At 45.8% G+C, this 18737-nt stretch overlaps 1 protein-coding gene across 2 annotated transcripts in view; it reads left to right on the forward strand.

The window, feature by feature from the left end:
• Window positions 1-18737, forward strand: part of USP49 (ubiquitin specific peptidase 49) — a 758970-nt gene that overhangs the window by 723116 nt on the left and 17117 nt on the right. For both annotated transcript variants that reach the window (XM_078644724.1, XM_078644726.1), the window contains one exon: window positions 3134-3271. In XM_078644724.1, the coding sequence (XP_078500850.1) occupies window positions 3134-3271 (138 nt within the window). The remainder of the gene's footprint in view (window positions 1-3133; window positions 3272-18737) is intronic.

Below are 18737 nucleotides of genomic sequence, written 5' to 3' on the forward strand. Positions count from 1 at the left end.
ACTCCAAGAAGAGCAAAGTCAATGGAGGTCGGAAGTGTATAACCCAGCATGTCCTTGATATGAGATAGGATCTCGTCCCAGAATGGCCGGATTTTTGGGCAATCCCACCATATATGCCTGAAGTCCCCCTGAAGCCCACACCCCCGCCAACAGAGATCTGAAGTGCCAGGGAAGATTCGTCGGCGCTTAGTGGGGTATAGGTACCAATCATGTAGTGTTTGTAGTGTGCCTCTCGAAGAGCCATAGATTTGCTATGTTTTGCAATGTTCCTCCAGATGTGTGCCCATTCCATCTCTGATATATCCCTATCTAAAACTCGCTCCCAAAAAGACATATACCGCGCCCGTGGGGAATGCAAGGTGTGTAGCAGCATGCCTTAGAGAGCAGAAATAGTGCCTTTCATGGAGCCTGCCCTATAAATCACCAACTTTTCCATGTCCGTAAGGTCTCTAAGAGCCGCCTCTCGAATGTGAGGTGTTGTGACCCAGTGTTTAAGCTGTAGATAGTGGTAGTGTTCACTCTGGGGTAAAGCGAATTCCGATGTACACCTGTCAAATGTCAGGACCTCGTCATTATGATACATATCAGACAATTTGAGGCAACCCCCCTCCAACAATCAAAGGGCCCCTCATTTAACTTGTAACTACTAAGCCCCTGTAGTTAAAAGCGATGTGTGGGTGGGAAAGATATCAGACATGCAAAGTGAATTGAATTAAATCTCCACTCAAGCGAGGATGGCTATGAAGCGTTTAAGACGTATGGAAATTTACTTTGAAACAGGCTGCTGGTTTTAAAACGTGTTGTTCTCATTGTTAAGCCCTTGTTCCCGGTGTGCGAGGCCCCTCTCACCCTTCGATCGGTTTGAGGCCAGTTATTGACTCTGTTGTTAGATTTGGCAAAAGTATGCCCCCACTGCGTTTACTGCCGAAATGCGGCCTCTGTTGTCAGATGTATCAATAATATGCCCCCGGAATTATGGAGAAACACAGGCTCCTCTGAGCGAGCCACGGTACCACAGCATGTCAGCTGTGCTGGTACGGGCCGGCAGGTATCCCAGGGAAACGTAGGAGAGGGCACCTTTGCCCATGTTGGCAGCCGGGCTGGCTGCTCGGAAGCGGTGGTGTGCGCGGATCCCCCTCGCCGCTCAGCCTCGCATCCCGCCTGCTCTGAGCGCTCCCAGGCACAGTTCCCATGCTTTGAGGCTCTGCCCCTGCTCTGGGCTCGACTGCCTGCGGCTGCCTTCCTCCCCCGGCCCCCTGCGTACACATGACTCGCCCAACTACACGCTTCCTCGCTACAAAAGGGTGAGGATGTTTCCGTACGGCTAACCTGCTGTTTTTCGAGTTTGGGTACCAGGTTGGAGCCTAGGTGTCCTACAAAAAAATAATAATTTCCGCCCGTGATCGTCTTCTGCAATCCCTGTTTAATGAGCGCAATAAAGAGAAGCTGATAGGGAATGTTTTGTTTTTTTCCGCATCGCGATGATGAAACATGAAACCAAAAGCACACACGCAAACTCCTCGAAAGAAAAAAACAGCGGTGGCGAGGTTGGGAAGGCTCCATTTTTCCGCTACCTTGAAAGTGGGCGTAGCCGTTAAATGAAGCATGACGTCGTGGTTGAGTTCGGAGAAACTCAATAAAACAAGTGGCGCTCACGTCACGCCTGTGTGGGCACAATCATAGCTCCTCCCACGGCCTATTGGTGTCGATTACGCGCTTGGTGCGCGTAATCGACACCAATAGGCCATGGGAGGAGCTATACGCGTGCTTTGGGCCAATTGCGTGCAGTCTTTTACAATAAGACGCACGCAAAGGCCAATGGGGTAACACTATACAAAAAAGCACACGCACAAGCGTTTCACAGTCCAAAGTGACTGCTGAAACCCCGTTTTTTGTTTACAAAATGCCTCGCGCTGCGCGAAGCACTGCTACGCAGTGCAACGCTAGGCACGAGACCTAAAAAGGCAGTAGCTAGGAAGTCTCTCTTTGATTCAGGGAAAGCTGTTAATAGTACCAAGGTTGCAGTTGGAGAATTAGTAGTCATCAAACACCCTGGTTTGAGTTAGAAATTTTCGAAACCCATTAGGGTAATTAAATGATTTAAAAATGCTATCAAAACGCAGGATCATCGAGTATGGAATCTTGGGAGAGTTGTTCCTTATAGAGGTACTCAAAGCCCAGCAACTACTAGTTCCCTTGTAAGAAGCACAGATGCTAATATTTCTGAAGGTAATCCTAGATTATCTCATAGAATAAGAGTTAAACCTTCATATTTGAGAGATTGTGTTCAACAGATTTCATGTTGTTAATGTATTCATTCACCTGCATTTCTTGTATGTTTCTATAATTTAATTTTGAATTGTTCATGTTCTTACTTACCTGGATTTATATGTATTTTATTTGTATCTTTTGTGGGGTTTTTTGATGGAGGGAAGATGTGTGGCATTTACTTATTGTTGTCCTGATGCCATGGCATCTTTAGAATGTGCTTAGGTCATATGTTCCATTCTTGCTGCCAAGCTACGTTGGTGTGGAATGTGTTCTTTTAAAAATAAGAAGAGGCTGTTGATGTGATGACATACTCTGCCTGGATGGGATCTTTTTTATAAGAATAAATCTTATACACAACTTTGAAACCAGCTTCAAGTCATCCTTTCTTCAGGACCTTCGATCCTTCAAAAGTAATGTTTAGTATTTGAATATGGGATAGGACTAAAATAATGGAAGAGAATTGGGCACAAATTTGGCTTAGTATTCAGAATTGGTAAATGGAGAGGGTGAGAAATAGGTAAATGGTCTATTTTAGGAATGTGATTGGGTAAGGAATAGGAGAAATTGTAAGGGAAATGGTTACGTTAAGGGTGAGGTGGCCATGGGTCTATTGACATGATTAGAAAAAGAACAAGTTGAAAAATGAATATCTGAGCTTTACCTCAAAGTTCTCAAAAATAAAAAGATCTGAGATTTTAGAGAGCTAGTTATGGAACTCATATGTAGGTGATGAGCAAGGTTTGTGAAACACCGGTGTAAGTCAGACAGTTTTAGGGTTGGAATTCTAACGACTGAGTTGAGCCAAGTGTAGTCTTTGCAACTCTGTATCCTGCTATGAACCTGTGGCTTTCTTGTTTTGTAGGCCAATATTAAAGCAAATAAAGCCGCTGACAGGACTGACCTTCAAGATTTTCTCATTACTGTGGCACAAGAAGTGGCTGAGAACACTCCAGATGTGAGAACTGCTGCAATTTTAAGAAAAAAAGAAGAAATTGAGCGTGTAAGTACATATACTTTTTTCATCAGATGTGTCCTTTCAGCATTTGTAACGTAGTGAGCTGTCTAGATGATAAGGACTCCTGGAGAAGTTAAATCCTCATTTTCATTGGCATTTCCTGTAATTTCGTGCCATTTAACCGCATGCGCGCTGCGGGTTTTCCCGCTGTGCGCTGAGAATCGCGGAATCCCGCGGTTCATGACGAGCTCAGCTCGTCATCAGCGTACGAGAGGTGTACCCAGCTCGTCATCAGCGTGGAAGGGATTAATGAATATTGTAACACCTTAGATACAGGAGTAACAATCACCGATACATTTTGATGACTAAACATTTAATATAACATACTTAATCAAAAAACAATAGGCTGACAAAAATCAGTCATTTAATAAGGGATGACTGGGGTGGAAAGGGTTTAGGAACAGAGCACAATAATCCAAGAATTTCCTTTAATCCTTTCTTCATATGAAATGAAAGGGCTTGGGAATGGGATGCTGGTTAAGTAAAAGTTCTCTTGTTTGTAGAAATTGTTCTGCACAGAAGTTCAGCATATTAAAAAGATAGGAACTGAAAGTTGTGTGGGATGACCTAATGGCGTCTGCACTCGGAGGTGGCACAAGGTCTCTTTCAGCAATGGGAGAGCCTTGGTTAGATCTATTTGCCGCTGAGGAGAATGCGCAATGTCATCAGTTCTGCGCCATGGAATTTCCAAGGCAGCACGCGCTCGACAACGCTTTTTGTTGTGAGTGGAGTTGCGGCCTGTTGTACGCCTTTCCGCCTATACCACTTCTGCCCAGAGTGCTGAAGAAGATCAGGCGCGACCGGGCACAAGTTATTCTTGTGGCCCCGGACTGGGCTCGAATAGTCTGGTATCCCGAGCTACTCAGTATGAGTGTAGATCCCCCGATCCGACTGCCTCTTCTGGAGGATCTTCTGTCGCAGCAGCAGGGGATGGGCCTCCACTCAAACCTGTCCAGCCTCCACCTCTTTGTGTGGAGATTGAGCCACGGCAGTTGATTCCTTTCGACTTGCCTCCTGAAGTTTGTGATATCATTCTGGCAGCCAGGCGTCCCTCCACTAAAGTGGTATATGCCTGCAGGTGTAATAAATTTGTGGCATGGTGCACAGCCAAGGCTGTGGATCCCCTTTCTGCCCCGTTCTGAAGTTCTTTTGTTCCTTCTTTCCTTAGCCCAGCAGGCCTCTGCTCTGGGCACTATCAAGGCATCTTTCTGCTATTTTGACCTTTCTCAGGCTCCCCGATCAGCCCTCTCTTTTCAAGTCCCCTGTTGTAAATGGATTTCTCAAAGGCATTACACACCTTTTTCATCCCATTCCTTTTGTGATGCCACAGTGGGACTTTAATCTGGTTCTTACATACTTAATGTGTGCTCCCTTTGAGCCTCTCTACAACTGTCCTCTTCATCTCTTGACATTGAAGACTGCCTTTCTGGTGGCCATCCCCTCCGCTAGGCGAGTGAGTTAGCTCCAGGCTCTTTCCTGTAAGCCTCCCTATCAGTCGGTCCATCCGGACAAGGTTGTGCTGAGGCCCCGTCCTTCATTTTTGCTAAAAGTTGTTACAGCCTTTCACATTGGGCAGTCCATTGCCTTGCCCACCTTTTTTCCACCTCCGCATCCTTCCAGAGAGGAAGAGAGGCTCCACCGTCTGGACCCAAAACGTGCACTTTCATTCTATCTCAACCACACACAACAGTTCCGGGTGGATTACCAACTCTTTGTTAGCTACTTTGGCACCAATAAAGGTGGGCAGTGCACAAGAGGACTATCTCCCGCTGGGTTGTCTAGTGCATCAAAGTCTACTACTCTTTAGCTAAAAAGGAGCCGGCGGTGGGGCTGTGTGCTCATTCCACTAGAGCAACTGCAGCCACTACTGCACTGGGACATGGTGTCCCCCTGAAAAACATTTGTCAGGTAGCCCCATGGGCTTCGTTGCACAAGTTTAAGAAACATTATTGCCTTGAAAGCCAAGTCCAGAGAGACGGCTTCTTTGGCGGTTCTGTTCTCCAAGACTTTCTGGTGTGATCTTGGGGTTCACAGACCCACCACCGGGGTTGGTATTGCTGGAGTATCTATTCTAAGGTAAGGAATCTATCACTATGTGTTTCTTTCAGATGTCCATGTTACTTACCTTCGGAAACTATATATCTGTAAGAAACATTAGTAGTGATAGATTCCTTCCCTCCCCACCCATCCTCCCCGTTCTGCGAACTGATTTCTAGGGTTAAGGTCATCCCTTTCAGGGCCCTAGTTTTCAATGCACCAGTGCTCAGTATCTTGCATACCTCTGTGTTTCTGGCGTGTAAAGTCGTGTAAAGAACTGACGCCAGCGGGCGTGGGCGGCGTCTAAGTAGCGTCCATAATGTCATCCTGGCGACCACAATGCCGACCACGGATGCGGAGCCGCACGACGCCACCTACCGACGCGCAGTGGTACTGCTGACGAAAACTTTCCGGATCCAGTCTGACGCCTGGGGATATTCTAAGGTAAGGAATCTATCATTGCTAATAATTCTTAAAGATATATCGTTACTGAAGGTAAGTAACTTGTGCTTTACACACAGGAGTAAATGAATATTCCATTCTTATCTGGTATCCCCCACCTCTTGACGCTAAATCTTATGTAAAGTATTAACCCTTCCCAGTGGTATCGCTTCATGCCTCTATAGTAGTAGATATATCTTGCAATTGGTGTCTCGTATGCATTTGCCTTCTCATATTTGTTCAACACACCTCTTGGAGGTATTTGCAGGGGTATCACCTGTTTGTTATTTAATAAAACTACGATCAACCAAATAAACAAAACAAAATAGAAAAACATGCAGGGGGTTCGTTCTCCTGGTAGCTCAGGTATTCAATCGGAAAATGTAAGTCATAGGAGCGAGCGTTCGGGGGTCACACTTAGATCCTTTACTAAGTCTATACTTATCTCACCATTTTCTACCTTTTTAAGTCAGTGCATGAGTGAGTGAAGGGAGGATGCAGATACAAATGTGTAATGGTTCTTCTCTTTTAGCCATCACCTCCCCCACTTCCCCCCACGTCCAGTGTCTGTTGTCTACACGACCTATAGGCTTCTTTGCAGGTGTCCCTACACATTATGTATTCTTTGTCTCGTCAGTATAATTTCCCTGTGGTTCATCCCCGTCCCTAGTCTCATCTTCTTCCTCTTGGGTCTGTATCAAGTGTTCCCAGCTAGACAATACTTCTTTCCATTGCTCAGCCATGGCATGACGTCTCAGGGATCGAGACTCTGCCCCCACCCAGTAAGTGACATTTCGCTTCCAGAGCCCCACCGATGGTCCAGTAGTGGATTTCCAAGACATGGCTAATCTTTTAGAAAGTGTCATGGCCAGGTCGATAAATCTATTGCCCACCTTTCGTTTAGGAGGTCGGGGAAAGAGTCCCAACAGGCATATCTCAATCGTAGAGTTGTGTGCCCCCCACCGTGGTATTTATCATTAATAATACCTCGTCCCAGAATGGCCACATTCCAGCACAAAACCAGGTCATATGTATAAAGTCTGCGTCATTATGAGTGTATCTTAGCCATTTACGTGGTTCACCTCCATATGTGACCTGGAGTCGGTGGGGAGTCATGTATGTGATGTGCACGTGGTTGAACTGAATGTACTTCAGCCTCGTGTTACGGGAAATCCCCTTGTGAGATGACAGAATTCTGTTCCATTCCCAGTCAGTTAAGTCTCTGTCCAGGAACTCCTCTTAGTTTATGTTGGGGAGCCAGAGATGCACCAACCAGTGAGGCTTAGAACCACCTGACCTGGTGGCTGGCTGTACCTAGTGTAAGCAATGAATGTAGTACCGCGTGGGTCTCTGGTTCCTCCCGGCCCCTCCCCCACAGTGCACTGAAAGTTCGGGCCAAAGCTTCATATCGAAGGAGCTCCCCCGGTGGAAGGACACATCCCTCAACCACATCCTCAAATGGCATTAAGGTTTTCTCCTGACAGCAGACCCCTATGTCTCCACACCCACCTCCAACAATGCCGCCAGTTGGTCAGTATTAAATATTGTCCGTGGGTTCCCATGGGGGAAGTACCGGTATGTACCGAGGGTCCCAGCTGTTTTAGTCCTTCATCATTTCAAACACTGCAGAGCTGCCGTTTGCAAAACTAATAATAATTATAATCCACATTTGTAAAGCGCACAATCACCCGTAAGGGTCTATAGGCGCTAGGGGCCGTTGGGAGGATTAAGCAAGCTATTGCCCAGAGTCACATGGTGCTGGGCTAATCTGCCGCCGGTGCCGGGGATCGAACCGTGATCCCCAGATTCTGGAGTCAGTCGCCCTAGCGCCACACCTCTTCCTACTGACCTATAAGGGACAGGTACAGCTGGGTCTAGTTTTTTAGCCAGTAGTAGGGTGGAGCGTGCTTCGGGTTCCATCAAGTAGTTTCCCCCCGTTTTGCCCCCTCCAGCCACTATGCTAGCCACTGCATCTAAGCGGCCAGGAAGTATAATTCGACACTCAAAAAAAAATTCAGATCATTATTGAAACTGGAATCAAAAGTTCATGTAAGTCACGGTTTTGGAAAAAAAAAAAAGTTCATGTAAGTCTGTTTTTACACTATTTCAAGACAGTTCATTGGGACCCGTTCAAAACACTATTGCTGGAGACCCATACAAGACATCCTGACTCAATCATGGGGCGTTGCATGTTTTTAACAAGACCCTCCGCCGTCCCTCTCCCTAAATTAAATCCTGCAACAGGGAATCCAGCTGTCTGAACCACCAAATAGGCAGTATAATTGGGAGGTTGATGAAAAAGTACAATAGGCGCGGTAGCATGACCATTTAAGTCGGGGAAATCCTAGCCATAAGGGGTAAATGCAACAAGCCCCAAAAAGGAACACATGCCTTAAGGGACTGGAGAGTCCTGTCTAAATTTCCTTCTGTCAGATCTTCCAGGTAATGAAAGATCAACACAGTTTTACCTGTCCTGACCCGAGCAGTGGGACATTCGTATAACATTTTTACCCATTTTACCCATCCTTCTCCAAGACCAAAAGCGCGCCATTACTGCAAATAAATAATCTCATCCTATAGAGTCGAAAGCTTTCTCCAGATCTAGATCAAGATTGCAGCTCATGGGAGGGATCGCATCTCAGGGTGGTATAGTACCGAGTATAGTCTGCGCAAATTGAATGAGGTGTTCCGGGACGGGATAAATCTGTTCTGATCCGGTTGGATCACTGTAGACATGTAAGGAAGTATACGCAATGCCAGGACTTTGCTAAAGATCTTAAAATCCATATTGAGCATGGAGAGAGGTCTATAATCTACAATTTGGGCACCTGGGGTTGTGATCTTATGTAGTGGACTCACAAGCGCATCCCGTGTGGACGAAAGAAGTCACCCAAGCTTCAAGGATTCAGCATAAAGAGTCACCAAGCGTGGTGCCAACTTGGAGGCGTAGACTGAATTGAATTCCATGGGGAGGCCATCTGGGCCCGGCGTCTTGCCCGTGGCCATACAATTGATAGCTTCCAGAATCTCCTGCAGTGTCACCGGGCCTCCCAGTGTCTCCTGTGCCTGTCTATTTACTACCGACAGTTGTTGAGGGGATAAAACGTTTCTGACCTCCTCTGGCATGGCTGGTGACTAGGCATAGTACAGGGTTTCATAATACGCGCAGAATGGCAAATTATTATCCTCCGGGTCATGAACAGACCAGGCAAGTGGCCAGGCTTACCCTCATCCTCCTGTACTTTAGTGAAGTATGTCCTGTAATCATGGCAACTGACTTACCTTGTTATTGTGAGAAGTTAAACTGGTTTATAAGGTTTTTGATGGCAATTAACAGCTTTCTAGTGCCTGGAAGCCTGTCCTCCTCTGTCATGGCATCATAGGCCCGACACATCTGGCCACACACAACTTTGGCTTATCCAGAGAAGCCAGATAATGGACCATTCTAATATTAGATATGGTCATTCTAGATATAATAAATGCAACACCTTCGGAGTGAAGATCCTAGCTGACATATCCAACGCCCTGACATTGAAGACTCTTTTGCAAGATATAAGTTAGAGCAGCATTGCTAGCTTACCTAAAATTTCCTTCCTGGGCAGGAATTGATTATAGTGGAAATATTCTAAGAAGCATAGCCCCAAGTTTGCGTCACAGAGACGTATATATTTTGGTCTGGGACATTGACAGCTGGACTACTTAGAGCAGTCTACACAAAAGTGGAATTTCCCTATTGGCATTCCACTACAATCAAGCAGGTGTCTTGTAAAACGCAGCTACTCACCCGTAAGGGTCTCAAAAGTGCTGGGGGGAGGGTGGGAGAGACTGCTGATAAATCTATGGCAACAGTGCTTCAGTCGAAGAGCCAGGTCTTGAGGTCCTTCCTGAATGGATGCAGTGACGGTGATTGCATGAGGTGGAGAAGTAGAGTGTTCCAGGTCTTTGTTGTGATGTAGGTTAAGGATCTTCTTCTGGCCATGGTTTTCGGATTTGTGAGTCTGTGGCCAGTGCATGTTGACCTGAGCGGAGGTCTCTGGTGGCCGGTGATGCGTCTGGGAGTGGTGGGGTGGGGTGGGGGGGGGGGTTTGAGGATGATTATGGCAGAGACTTTCTGAATGTTCTGCAGTTTCTTGAAGAGTTTCTGGGTGATGCCGGGATAGAGTGTGTTGCCGTAGTAGAGTCAGCTGCTGATCAGTGCGTGGGTGATTGTCTTTCTGGACTTAGTGGGGATCCACTTGAAGATCTTTCAGAGTAGGCATAGTGTGTGATTGTAGGATGATGAGACAGTGTTGATCTGGCGCTTTATTCTGAGCGTGGAGTCCAGGATGATGCAGAGGTTTTGTGTGTGGAGGAAGGTTCCATGTGCTGCGGGCCACCAGGAGTCGTAATAATAATAATAATTCCGACATTTATAAAGCGCAAACAGCTACCTCAAACAGAGGTGTCCGGGCAAGAGGAAACAACAGGCGGCACGCCAAGATGACAAGAAAGCAGGCCACAAGGGCACTATCCTAGGCTAAAGAGCCAAGTTTTTTAAAGATTTTCTGAATAGTAGCTCTGATCAAATTTGGCGAATATTGGCCAAACGGTGGAGCCTAGGATGAGGACCTCAGTCTTCTCTGAGTTGAGCTTGAGGCAGCAGTCCTTCATCCAGGTGGCAACAGCCTTCATCCCATCGTGGACGCTTTTTTGGGAAACTGAGGGTTCGTTAGTTAGGGAGAGAATCAGCTGGGTATTGTCGGTGTATAAAACAATGTTGAGTCTGTGGTTCCTGACGATGGCTGCAAGCGGATCCATGTAGATGTTAAAGAGAGTGGCGCTTAGGGAGGAGCCCTGAGGCACTCTGCAGCTGATTTCTTTGGGTTCAGAGTGGAACAGTGGTAGTCTGACTGTGTGTTCGACCGGTGAGAAAGGAGCTGATCCATTTCTGGGCTTTGTCGCAGATGCCGGGGTTGTGGAGACTTGTGCCTAGGGTGCGGTGAGTGACTGTATCGGGGGTGGCAGAGAGGTCCAGGAGGATGAGGGCTGCAGTTTCGCCTCAGTGGAGGAGTGTGTGGACGTCATCTGTGGCAGCGAGGAGGGCGATCTCGGTGCTATGGTTGCTTAGGAAGCCGGATTGGGAGAGTACCAGGATGTGGTTTGCTTCTTTGGGTCAGCAGAGGGTTTCTTCAGCAGGGGATTGATCTCTGCGTGTTTCCAGTCTTTCTGTAATGTGGCTGAATTGATGGTACATGTGAGTTGAGGGACTATACAGCCCCTATGCCAAATGCACAGCTCTGTGCCGCCTTTTAGCGTGCACTTTTAAATCATATTCATTTTTCAATTCTTAAATCTGTAAACCATTTATTTCCATATTTTTAACTTCTTTTAAACATTTATTTCACTGATCTATTTTCAGTCCAAAGATCGGGTTCCGGTGCCAATTTTCAAGTTTCTGACATTCAAACTGTGCCATTCCAGGCCTTTTTTGAAAGAATGCGATAAATGCAAGAAGTCCTTCGCAAGTAGTCATTTATTGTGCAGTTAAAAAACCCAATGCATTTCGGGCCTCCTTGTGCCCTTCTTCGGGGGTCACTACAAATAACGATACAAACAAACAATTAACATTATTTCTTAAAAGCACCATGTCACAACGTAATTTCATCTATGAATATTGAATCATCATACTCGTAACATTACCCACCCGAGCACTACTTTCATGTGGCTATCATTATTTACCTAGGTCATCATGCGTCTAATCCTTAATATCAGGGTGTACGTCCTAATATCCGACATAGTATATTATCCCATAACTCATTCCAGTTCTCTTCCCTCCCATCCAACGTAAACACAAGCCGTCCCTTTAACATTCTGTATTCCAAACGTTACCTTCGTGAAGTCAAAGCTCACGCGCTGGTTTATACTTAAGCTGTTCAACATGTGCTCTACTCGCTGTGAATATTATGTTTGAAAATATATAAAACATGCCTTCACTTTACTACTTTTACAGATTGCTAAACAGACGTGTACTACTACCGCCCTATCGCTTACCTAATTCAATGAACTGCAAACGTCTCCCGCCCTCATCCTGATCGTTCAGGCCGGTCTGGCGAGCCATTTCCCGCCCACACTTTTAAAGCCATCCACCCTAATCTACTCTCTCCCTATTCGCCCCTAATTAAAACGCCTCCTAATGCGTCATAATCTAGAATTCTAGGTGAACCACAATACCCGGAGTGCATCATTTAAGAAAATGACACTATCCTTAAACGTGCAGTTTTTATTATAAAAAGAACATTTTTTGTAAATTAATATGACGCTTAGGGAGGAGCCCTGAGGCACTCTGCAGCTGATTTCTTTGGGTTCAGAGTGGAACAGTGGTAGTCTGACTGTGTGTTCGACCGGTGAGAAAGGAGCTGATCCATTTCTGGGCTTTGTCGCAGATGCCGGGGTTGTGGAGACTTGTGCCTAGGGTGCGGTGAGTGACTGTATCGGGGGTGGCAGAGAGGTCCAGGAGGATGAGGGCTGCAGTTTCGCCTCAGTGGAGGAGTGTGTGGACGTCATCTGTGGCAGCGAGGAGGGCGATCTCGGTGCTATGGTTGCTTAGGAAGCCGGATTGGGAGAGTACCAGGATGTGGTTTGCTTCTTTGGGTCAGCAGAGGGTTTCTTCAGCAGGGGATTGATCTCTGCGTGTTTCCAGTCTTTCTGTAATGTGGCTGAATTGATGGTACGGCAGAGTCCAGGGGCGATGAAGGTGCTGGCTCTGTTGAAGATGTGGTGCAAACAGGGATCCGAGGGTGCTCTGGATTGGATCCTGTTAATGATCTTGAGGGTGTCATCAGTGGCGAGGGGAGTCCCGCTGAGCAGGGTTTGCTGGGTTGCCGTGTCGTTGAGTGCGGTGATTACGGGTGGGGCGAGAGGATCTTGGTTATATTAGGCTGTTGAAGCTTTCCTAGATTACTCATAATCTTGCGGTGGAAGAAGATGCTGAGTTTGTTGCAGAGGTCTTGGGAGGGTGGTATGTCTGCTGTTTCCACAAGGTAAATAGCCTGCTGACAAGTGACCTGCTGAATTAGCAACCTGCGGGCATTGATGATTCAGTAGAGCAGATGACTCCTGGCCATTTATGACCGGAAATTCATGATATATTTTACTTTTGCCTCCTTGGGATTCAAACTTCTTCCTAAACATCAGTGTGATCATCTTTGCCATGCTGAACTGCATGACTGTGGACTCAATATCCTTTTGTTGTAGATTGAGACCTGCTCCGATAGTCAGAGGAAGGCCCATTGTCTACTGTAATCCCCCATGCAATCAACCATAGTGCTCCTTACATAATCAAAGGATGTGACCTGCTGTATCCCTCAGATTATTCAGAATCTGGGAAAGAAGAAGGATTGGATAATTAAAGTTTCAGAACTGGGAACCACAGTTGCGTTCTCCATCTTGATGTCCCAAGGATCAAGTTTGCTTTCAATTTCCTGAGTTGTGCTGAAGGTCCTGTGATCATTGTGAAGGTGGGAAAGCTTACCTGTAGATTTTGCTCCAGCCATAAAGAACGTGATCAGTCACTTGCCATAGATCCTGGCCTCCAGCTAAAGAGTAGTGAAGCTGCTGGTCTAGACGAGAGGCAAAAAGGTCTACCTGACACAGTTCCTACCTATCCATTATCCTCTGGAACACTCCTCGATTCAGCTGTCAAGCACTGAAGTACTCCAGTATCAAGAGTTCCAGTCTTCTACGACATTTTGTCTTCCAGAAAGATATTCTGTTAGTGAAATTTTATTGTTCAGGCAGAAGTGCCAAAAGCAAACGTTTTTTGGGTAGTTCTGTCATGGCCCTCGACCTTGCTTCTCCCAACCTCTTGATCTATCAGACAGTGCATACATTGTTCAGCTTTAAAAGAATGAAGAAAGAAACCTTGTCATTTGTGAGGCGCTTCACCACGAAAGAACACTCTAGCCTTTCCAGGCAGTTAAGTTGAATGTCTTGTTCCTGCTCTGACCACAGTCCTTTTGGGGAAATATTCCCACAGCCAGCTCTCCATCCCGAATAGCTTGCACCGGACTCTACACTGAGATGTGATGCAGAGCCAAAAATGGCCATGCCTAAGCTGACATTTCATTCTGATGCACCCAGCAGTGGCCATGTGGTTGTGCCATGCTCACAAAACAGCAGAGCCATCTTCCTTATTTGAAGCTGATCCTGTGGCCATGAAGCTGTTGGTCAAGATAAATCACTTTCCTGCGAGCCACTGTCAGTCCTAAAGGCGCTACTCATGATGCCAAGTGGTTGTTATTCGCTCCCTGGGCCCTGAAAGGAAAGTGACATTCAACCTGATCTACCCACTAATAACTGGTTGAGGGAACACATCAGTTCCTCTTTAGAATTCCAATAACTCACAATTACATGCAATTACCATTACAGTTCTCGCTAACAACTACCCATATAAGCAGTTCACAAGAAAGTACTTATCTGGCTACTGAGCAGTGCAGAAGGAAGGAGTGCTTTTCTTGAGGTCTGTCTTATAATAGAAAACATGTTGTGAGAAGCTGTCTTGGTATATGATGTCCACTTACGTAAGTGGGCACCTTGAACAGACAACCCTTATGGTGATTTAAGAGGTCTCAGACAACCTTAGAAAGCTATCCAAGTTGTAGCTGCGGAGAGCAGCCTTCAGGGTTAGTCTTGAAGGAATGTAAAGCTGCTTGTTTTACCAGAAAGCAATCTTATAGTATAGATTAAATGAAAAGAGAACCACACAGAAGTTATAAGAATATGTATTTATGATATAACACTGTCTAGTACATTACAGTATCTCCAACACGGAGATAAGACACGAAGCACACAATACTTTAGCAAAGAAATCACAGTAAATTGCACTAATAAACAGTGGGTGCCAGGAGGGGGACCAAACCATATACTAAGTATAAGAACCACTACTTGAGTCAGGACAATGTCGAGAGGACAGAGAATTGCTGGAACCCCAAGGAACCACCCTAGATGAGTAGATAGGGACCCCATGTAGAGCGTGTTCTGTACAAGTCTATGTGCAAGTCGCGGTTGGATTTTTAAAGATTAAGGCCCCATCTCCAGCATTGTATCTTTTACAGATTCACATGCTTGAATCTTCCCCGTCGTCATGGTGGGAGTCCCATGGTAATAGTAGCAATAGTAGTACTGAATACATTACGTAGACCTCCATAGAAATAACATGCAATTGAGTACTCTTTCAACCTCATTTTATAACATCAAAAGGTCAGCCAATCACAGCAGAGACCTCAGAGTAACCCACTCCACAGAACCACCACACCTCAGATTTCTTACCGCATGTCATGTGATTGGGAGTCTCTCTGAGCTCTGCTCAGCGACTGTTAGTTTTTACAACTTTTGACCTCCAGGTTCCAGCTCAAGGGATTCCTTTCTGTGACTTTTTAAATGCCAGATAAACAAGCATTTGCAATGCAATAGGTCTCGCATTTGCGAGGGTTTGAGCTATTGGCATTGTAAATGACAATGCCTTTTATTTATGCGTTTGAAAACCTGCAAGCTGTGTCTAAACAAGCACTTTGTACTTGTAGTCCTTGCTTATGAGAAGCAAGGGTGGTAGTCTCCTTTACGGCAAGCCTTGCTTCTCGTAAGCAAGGACTATACGTACAAAGTGCATGTTTATGCACGGCTTGTAGGTTTTCAAAACAAATGCAAATGCTTGTTTTTACTAATTGTGACAGGGAGATGTCAGTGAAGACTAAGGCCCTGATTACGATTGCACGGTATTTATAGGATTGTAAAGCTGCACACGAGATTTACATAACAGCGCGGTAACAATAAGCAAGTTCTAAGCAATTGCAATTTGAACCTCGTGGAATAAGGAATTAACACCTTGAATCAGAATTACAGGTCGTAAAACCCAAAGGAATTCCCAATTAAAGTTTAACATATATGCAGATGTTACTAACAGATAATCAACAAAGGTTAAAATATCACAGAAACACAAATTTATACAAATCAGAACAGCATAATCTCAAAAAAGACAGCATGCACACAAGTTACAACTATGGGATGAAGTAAGCCATCACAAGTGCAGGTGAGTCTGACGTCCGTGTAATGCAATACATTCAAAATAAACATGGTTGTGGTTGTTGATTATTTCTGTATTTTAAAAGTTTACCAATATTGTTGAGTGATAAATATGCTTTGCGAGGACACACTGGGTGCCCTTAAAACTTCTTTTTCCTCTCAGTTCTCCACAGATGTTGATATTCAAACCAAAAAAGACTGCATGTATTCATGAACATCTCACAAAACTGTATGGATGGAAAGGGCTTCTGCTAAGCTGTTTTGTGATTGCAAAAATCAAGGACAGGGAGAAATATGCAACAAGCACACTTGAAAGAAACCTCTAGACACAAAGTGCACTGATAAACTCTCAAAAGGACACCAAGCCTACTAGCTGTGAGCGAACCATTTCTATGTACGATTGGTGCGTGTCTCGGTCACTGAGTGTGTTTTAGCCAATGACGTGTAAGTTATATTACACACTTGTGTGAGTGATTGTGCAAGTGTATGACATATTGTGAGTGCAAGCCTATATTTGTGCGCGAGCGTATCGGGAGTTAGGCAAATTCCTATGTGCTTATGTGTGTGCATGAGATGGGGTGCGTGTGTGTTTTTAGGTGGATGCGGGACTGTGCTGTGTATATGTTTGGCCATAGCGCCATGGGCCCACATGAACGATAATGCCTTGAAGGATGCTAGCCCACATAAATGTTCTCCCCCCCACCTGCCCGGACATTCTTTCATTTGATATTTTGGCTGCTTATCTGCAGACAGATCAGAAACCTGAAGCTATTGTCATCAATGACAGCAGCACCTTAACATCAGCTGACTGAGATAATCACATTTGACTGACAAACTTTAATGCTCGAGTAACAAGAGTGAAAAGCGGCCTGGCTCGGAATAAAGCCCACACAGATTTGCCCTGCACTGCTTACTGCATTCTACCAGCTACGGATCTGCACAGGACCATTTCATGCATACAAAGGGCTGGTGTACCGAACAGTCAGCCTTTGCCAGAATAGCACTGTAGGTGGAAAGAAATATGGGACCTCCGTTTCCAGTGAATAAAATGAGGCAGCAGGGAATCCCTTTTGTGTTTAGAGGTCAGTTCCTCCCGGATTACGCCAGAGTTATTATGACTGCCCCTAAACGCATACATCTCTGCACCTCTCCCAACTCACCGGAATCACTCACAGATTAGCTCCTCACGCTGATGCCAAGTTATTTTGCGGGAGTGGGCAACAGTGTGTGGCAACGGGGTGAGAGGGAGTTGGGAGGGCAAGAAAGCAGGCTGATGTGATATTAATAACAGTGCCTGCAGCAAGTTAAAACAAGAAAACGAGGGCAATCAGGAGAGCAGAAGGCAAGACAAGAAACAAGGCGGCTCCAGCTTGACGCGTTGCAATTGTTCGATGTTTGCACGTTGGGGAAAGTGACAAGGCCGGTAAAGCGCTTAAATAAATAGAAGTCGGTGTAAACAACTAATTACTTTCTGGGGGCTGTTTGGATTCACTCATTTCTTTTACATTTTGATGCGCAAAAGGCCCTGAATGAAGCACCTGCCAGCGGAGCTGGCATCGCAGGCGGGTGGTGCCTTTGAGATGCGGTGGGCACAGATTTCCAGGAGGGTTTGCGCCAGAGGTGCGTGAGGCCACGATTTGTGAGTTTGCTAAGCTCTGCTTAACACCGGGGCTCTCCCCACTGCCCGATGTTTACTACTATTGGGGTGTTTTTGAGTCCGGCAAATATTTTTAAAATGTGTTTTGTTTTTGGGCGAAATAGAAGCGCGCGTGGAAGCTACACACATGGACCTCTGAAACTAAGAATGTGCTTGAGGCCGTGCTTTAAATGGGCAGGTGCTGTCTGTTACTTACTACCTGCACTTTCATTTGAACGGGGTAGTACCGGCACTTCTCGGCACCTCTGCAATACACTTAATGTTGGAGTACCGGCACTTTTCGGCACTGCAGTAATACATTAAATGTGAGAGTACCGACACTTCTCGGCACCGCTGTAAAACAGTTGATATGAAAGTACCGGCACCTCTGCAATACATTTATTGTGAGAGTACGGGCACTTCTCGGCACTGCGCAATACATTTAATGTAAGAGTTCCGGCACTTCGCGGCACTGCTGCAATACATTTGACAGTACCGCCACTGCGCAATACATTTAATGGGGGAGTAATGAGTACAGGCCCTTCTCGGCACTGCTGCAATATTTAATGTGACAGTGGCACTGCTGCAATATATTTCATGTGAGTACCAGCACTGCTGCAACATATTTAATGGGAGTGTACCGTCACTTTTCAGGAGTAGGCAGGTACTGTAAATAGTGGGTACCTGCACTTCTCAGCACTGCTGCAATACATTGAATGGGGACTGCCTCTGTGCCTGCACTTCTCAGGAGCAAACGGATACTCGCAATAGTAAGTGCCTGCACTTTTAGATTTCCGCTTCAAGCACTGGTCTGAGAAGAGCCCGTGAGTTATGAGCATGTATTGGAAACATTAACCGAACCTAGAATCCTTGCAATTCAGGTTATGGGGTAAAATGCGTGAGACCTTGGGGGGGGGGCGGGAGGGGGCAGAGATGTTTCTATAAAGGGGTATGTTATCTAACGCTCGCATCCAGAGGCGCCGGTAGCTCACTCGGTGCAGACACAGACAGCGCGGCCTCCACGCCTCCCCAGAACCTGCGGAGACGGTGTAGGCAGCACTTCACAGTTCAGCAGGCACTTAAACCATGACCCTAAAAAACAAGCTGTTTAATGTCAGTATCCTTCGAGTTTCATAAAATGTTACGCCTCCAACTAGTTACGCAAGACGTTGCTTATAAAATTTTAACATTTGCTCAACATTAACACAAACATGAGTTAAAAGAGTCAGCCTTCTTCACTCGGTTGTGTTTTCGTGATAACTGCACACTCGACCAAAA

Source organism: Lissotriton helveticus, chromosome 5_1, assembly GCF_964261635.1.
Source record: "Lissotriton helveticus chromosome 5_1, aLisHel1.1, whole genome shotgun sequence".
NCBI lineage: Eukaryota > Metazoa > Chordata > Amphibia > Caudata > Salamandridae > Lissotriton > Lissotriton helveticus.